We start from the raw sequence: 6,042 nt of genomic DNA on the forward strand, positions 1-6,042 counted from the left end.
ATCAGCAAAGATGAATATGTATAATGGTTTTGTTAAGGTAAGATATTTTTTATAACATTTTATAACATACTTCTTTATAGAATGGTTTGATTCCATATGTCTTTCTTCATTGAGGGTCATCAAATTTCAGCTTATTGAATTGGAAAAATTGGATTCAAAAGTAGTAGGAAAGTCTGTTGAACTTATTTCTGCATAATTACAACTAATATATAATAGAAGAGAAACTTTTTATTACTATTCAATGTCAAATATTTTTATATATTGTGTAACCCACTGATGCTGGGTGCATGGACTGACCACTGCAGTTTAGTTCTGTGAAGTTTATTTACACAGAGATAGTTCCACAAATGCTGAATGGTTAATGGTTAAAAGCAAGAGAAATGTGCTAGACATCTAAGGTCATGTAGCACTATAGTTAATGTTTGGGAAGGGTGGTTGAGTTAGTGATTAGTTGTCTAAGCTAAAGGAATTGGTGAGTGAAAGGGTTAGGTCGGGTGTGGTAAGGAGTTAGATTAGATGAAGGATATGTACGTTTGAGGAAAGAGATAGGTTGTTGAAGCAGAAAGTGTGGGGATTCTGAAAGGATGTCTGATAGGTTGGGAGGTCGGTGAAGGGAGGATAGATGGGGGAAAGCAGAGGTACGGGTTGTTTCAAACGTGGCACGATAATAGGATGTGTGGGATTGAAAGGGGAACATTACAACTGTGCAAGGGACATTGGTTTGAAAGGGAGGTGTGACATAAGGTGTTTTCTGATTGATAAGTATGGATGAGACATAAAGGGAATGTGGGGATAAGACATAATGATAATTGGGGGTATTGGAGGATGTGTTTAGAAAGGTCACTTGAAGGCATACAATAGAGGGACTATAAGAGGAAAGGATATGACGAAGGGCAGGTCTGTGGGAGCGGAAACCGCGAATAGTCCAATGAAGGATAGTTATACTTTACTGATTTTGAGGGGGAAGCAGTTAGAGGGTGGGAAAAGGACTGAGAGGTCTGAGATGGGAGAGGTGTGGGAGTTGGTGTTCTACTAGGAGGGGTATTAGATGAGGAAGGGGATACTTGTGACATAAGGGATTCACGTGTGTATCCAGGAGGGAGTGGAAGGGATAGAGGGGATGGTGGGAGGGATAATGTGGGCGGGGTTGGGGTCGGGGGGGATGGGCTGTGTTGGGAGGGGGTAGGAGGATAGGGTGTAGGGGGGATATCGTTAGGAGGAGGATGGATATCAGCATTACTTGGAGTGTGGAAGGAGCAGAGTTGTAAGATTTGGAGGTTGAGTGTCAGTTTTCATTAGGTAATCTTGAATATTTTCAATGGTTTCTTCTTCTGAGTTGGTTTGGGAGTTTTGGGGGATATAGGATTTCTTGTGAGGGGGGGAAGAGAGGACTGGTGTCTCAAGCAAAGGAGTAAAGGAAGGTGGAGGTGATTGTGTGGTAGGGAAGAGGGGGTGGAACGTTTTGTTCTGTCTGTTACGGGTAGTGCGAGGAGGGAGAGGGGAAGGTGTTTGGGGTTGTGGTGGTGATTGAGATATCTGTAGTAGAGATTGGAGTGTCTGGATTTAGGATGGCAAAAGAGTTTGACTGGGGAAGGTAGGAGGTAGAAGAGGGGGTTTAGATGTTGGGGGGTGGGTTTAGGAGAATTGGTAGAATGAGCAGTATTACTGGAGTAAGGAGTAAGAGAGAAACCACGTCGACGTGCTTCTTGTCTGGCTTCACGTAGTGTGAGTCCAAGTTTGAATCTGAGAGTTGCTACCTCAGACTCAATTTGTAGGTGGGACAGCCCCTATAAAATACATTATGGGGCCGCCACAGTTGGCACATGTGCGTGATTGTGCAGGGCAGTTAGATCGGTATGGCCAGGTTGGGCACATAGTGGGCATCTGGCTGTGGAACGCAATGTTTTGGCTGGGTGTCCTAGACGCCAACAATTTTGGCACTGACGTGGAGGAGGTTGGTATGGACGAACAGGGAGGGATTCTCCTCCTATATAGACGTTAAAGGGAAGGTCATGTCTACGGAAGGTAATTTTGGCTATGTTAGTGGTTTTTTTCGATTACCTCTGGGGGAATGGAGTAGCATTGTACTGACGTTGCATCATAGTCTGTGAGACAGGCAAGTAGGTCTTCTCCACAATCTGACCAATCTTTGTCATAGATTGGGCAATTTGCTGGGAGATTGAACTGTTCCGGTGCAAGTATTGAGGGTTTGGATGGGGTTCTGCAAGGATGGGGTTACCATATATGTCTGTTAGTTTTTGTTAATGCTATAGCTTGGTTTTCGGATGTTACTGTGACAAGACGGGAGCGGTCGGGTCGGCTACGGAAAGAGACTTTACCTACTTGTTTTTGGAGACATTGTTGGAAGAGAAGGGTGTTGTCACGTAGGGAGCTGTGGGAGGGATCACGAAAAATCGGTCCCATTTGGCTGCGCTGAAGAGGGTATTCAATATTGTTGTAGTGATAGGGGTAGTCGAAGGCGGGTGCGTGACGATGGAGTAGTGTTGAGGGAGGTAGTGTTATGGGGAGGTGGGCAATAAGGCTGTAAGGTATTAATAGGGAGGATGGGGTGGTTTGATGTTGGAGGTTGTGGGGTAGAGGTGATGAAGTTGAGCGTGCTGGGAGAGTGGAAATGTTTCTTAAGATTGGTTGTTGGCTACTGTACTAGTAGGCATTGATGAGGGGGTAGTTGTTGCAGTGTTCGGAGCCGTGGTCAAAGAGAGCCTGGGGTCAGGAATCGGGTGGGTTTACATCGTTGGGCTATTTGATAAAGGGGCAAGCCTCATTGCCCCTAATAGTGGAGATAAGTTTTCATTGCTGGCCATGGTAAGCCTGGATTATGTTGGGGATAAAGACAGTCCACCCCTCAGGGTCCCCTTGAGGGGTAAGGGCTAGATAACAATCAGGGGAATACCGTGCCCATGGCTCCCTCAGGCCGTTCAGGACTGGCACAAAGTCAGCCTTTCATCCTTTCAGCACGGCTCTCACACCTTAGGAGGTGGATAGTAGAAGGGTTTGGTGAAGGGACAGAAACGAAAGGTGGGAAGGAAAATAAAGACCTGCAAAATTAGTTGAGTCGAGGGCTGAGTCCCAAGGTTGGGGAGTTCCCCATCATTGGGTCCCAGTCTCCGCCTCCTAAGCCCCCCCACGACAACAACGGGCAAGGGATTGGGGGGGTCCACAAATGCTGAGCCACCAGGGAATCAGTTGTTAGTCCCTTTGTGCCCTCCTCTGATTTCTGCAATCCCTTTTTTATACTGTTATTATTTCTATTGACATTATGATTTTTATCACGCTATAAAATACTAATAGCAATAGAGAATAAAAAAAGCTTTTTGAAAATCAAGATGCCTCTGTGAGCATTTTCCATATCCTCAAGTTCACTCTAAAAATGTTTTCCATTTGATTTCTCTGGGGCATTCTCTCCAGAAAATTGTCCTAACAAAATAGTGATTTCCCCTTTCTTTAATCTGAGCTTTATCATGAATTTGATTTATGGTCTGACCAAAGTTGATAATTGATCTCACCTCAATATTGACAAAGTTCATGTTATTCAAACTGATTCTATTTGAATCTACCATCACCACCTTCCTGATTGTCCTTTTGACTCATGCTTAGACAAATTATAACACATCAGTGAGAAAGTGTTTTGATGCATAAGCCCTAAAATCTATGCCTATTTTCTCCCCATTTTATGCATTTTTCATAAAATTTATTGTGATGTAGCACTTTTTTTTTTTTTTGGGGGGGGGGGGGAAATTAATTTAATAAAACCTAAATGGTGCATTCTCAGTCTCCCTCTCCCTCAGCCCACCTGTGCTTATATTAATCTCTATCTGTTCTTAGTATTGTTTCTATTGCTTAGAAATTCAGTGCATAATAGTGTGTATGTTTGCCTCTTGCAGGGTGGGACTCTACATAAATCAGAAATATTGAAAGATTCAGACAGTGATTCAGATGAATCTGTAGAACGTGATTTGTCCCACAAACTTACAGATGAGGAGTTGTTTAAGCTCTGTGGAGGTCGTACAGCGCACAAGTAAGTTGATATTAGAGGTGATATGAATGTTTCATCAAGTAAATATGAGAGGAGATAATGTTTCACTGACAGTACAAATGAGTTAATTTTCTTGCATTATCAACATTGTTACACATCTTAGTATATCATGTATATATTAGTATTTACATTGACATTTCAAATACATTATTCTTGATAATGAGTTTTGTTGAACAAATCAAGTGTACCGAGTCTGGCTGTATATTTTGATATCTCTTTTCAACATCATTACATTTATTTCTTTAACAGAGGAGCACGTCATGGCCTGAGCATGTCAGCCAAATTAGCAAGAGTGCAAGAGCAGAGCAAAAGCTGATGGAAAAGTGGAAAAACACAGAAGAAGAACACACCAGACTGCTGACAGAGAAATGTCAAACAGTCAGGAAGAGAAGAAGAAGAAAAAGAAGAAGAAAAAATCAAAGATGGATACACAGATGGAAGAATCACTCGTCACAGAAGAGGTGGAAGTTCCAGAGGAAGATGTATCACTTGCTGCAGTTGGTGAAGGAGCAGAAGGGAAAAAGAAGAAAAAGAAAAAGAGCAAAGACAAAGACCCCTCAGAAAATGATGGGATGGATGAGACCGTAAGTAGCATACCAGAAGAGGAAGCCGAGGGAACTCACAAAACCAAAAAGAAGAAAAAATGAAAAAGGTAGACAGAATGAAGAATGCCCTCCAGTTGCGGAAATCATCACAGACATTCAGGTGAAAAAGAAGCACAAAAAATCAAAGTATGTCCAGAGAGATCCTGAAGAGGAACCAAATTTCTATGAGAAAGAAAATATGCAAGCAGAAGTAAATGCAAAAGTTCAAAGCAGTGAAGATGAAAAAAAGACAAAGAAAAAGAAGAAAAGAAACATCATAGAGAATTAAGTGAAGACCAAGAATTAAGTAATAGAGAAGAAAGTAATAAACCAAAAAAGAAGAAGAGAAAAAGAAAGAAATGTATAGTAACAAAATATAACAAGAAATTATTGGGCTTTTTTAATAAAATCATTAGAAGTACTGATTGTATTTTGCAAAGCACAGATTTCATGAATAACATTAACCATTTCTTTTCACATTAAGGTATCATTCATTTATCACACATATACAAGCCTCATCATTAGAATAAAATTTAGATCCACATCCCATTAGAAGTTTTATTGTCAAAGTATAAGTTTATAAATGCATTCCTTTTCATACCCTGCTTTGGGTCTTTTTTTTTTTTTGAGGGGGGGTTAGTTTGATAAAGTATAGATTTGCTGATATATTTTTTACATTGTAAGGAATGTTTTTTTGCTAGGTATGCTTTGGATTTTTAATTAGTTTGCGTGGAGTAATTCTTAAATCTTGTTCACACGAATGAGCAGTTTGCAAACAATTGAGTAAATCGCTAATTGATGTGTTCTGCATAGTCTGCAGGTAAACCAGCAAAGTGCCCATACACATTAAAGGCCTGTCCACACATTTGGGCATTATCACCAGGCACACGGCAGACAAACTACTCAGTAAACAAGTCGTTTCCTCTGATTTCTTGCTCGTGACGTTACTTCAACCTTTTCCCAACAGGTAGTATTCATAGTGGCCCAGGCCCTGCTGCTGGGGCTTATATCGTCACCCTAGCATGCGCAACCGCTCATGCCAAATACCAGCATCCCTTGCCATTTCTTCATGATACTATGAGCATATGTTGTATTTTCAGTTATCATTATTTTCTAAAGTCTCTATTTGCCATATTTCTTGATAAATCAAGACTGAAGGGTATTTTTGTTGTTATATAGACTACATAGTTGATCATTATTCGCTCTATAGTCTGAATAAAATAAGCAGTGTGTGGTATCATGGAGTTGAAATCGTAGATTTTGTGTGTGTTTTTTTTTTTTTTTGTATAGTAAAAATGAGTGTTAAAAATTACTTGAATCACAATTTAAGTGTCAGAAAAATAATATTTTGCCATGATTGTAACTAAAAAAACTTAAAAAAATCATGGGATGTCCACACAC

The 6,042-nt window shown here is 40.7% G+C and overlaps 1 protein-coding gene across 1 annotated transcript in view; it reads left to right on the forward strand.

Moving 5' to 3' along the window:
- Positions 1-4,881, forward strand: part of LOC119571305 (G patch domain-containing protein 4-like) — a 7,447-nt gene extending 2,566 nt beyond the window's left edge. The window contains exons 3-5 of the mRNA XM_037918683.1: positions 1-37; positions 3,906-4,039; positions 4,307-4,881. The exon at positions 1-37 is cut by the window's left edge and continues 53 nt beyond it. Coding sequence (XP_037774611.1) covers positions 1-37; positions 3,906-4,039; positions 4,307-4,373 — 238 coding nt within the window. The 3' untranslated portion in view covers positions 4,374-4,881. The remainder of the gene's footprint in view (positions 38-3,905; positions 4,040-4,306) is intronic.
- Positions 4,882-6,042: the final 1,161 nt, after the last annotated feature.

This window comes from Penaeus monodon, unplaced genomic scaffold (genome assembly GCF_015228065.2).
Source record: "Penaeus monodon isolate SGIC_2016 unplaced genomic scaffold, NSTDA_Pmon_1 PmonScaffold_5863, whole genome shotgun sequence".
NCBI lineage: Eukaryota > Metazoa > Arthropoda > Malacostraca > Decapoda > Penaeidae > Penaeus > Penaeus monodon.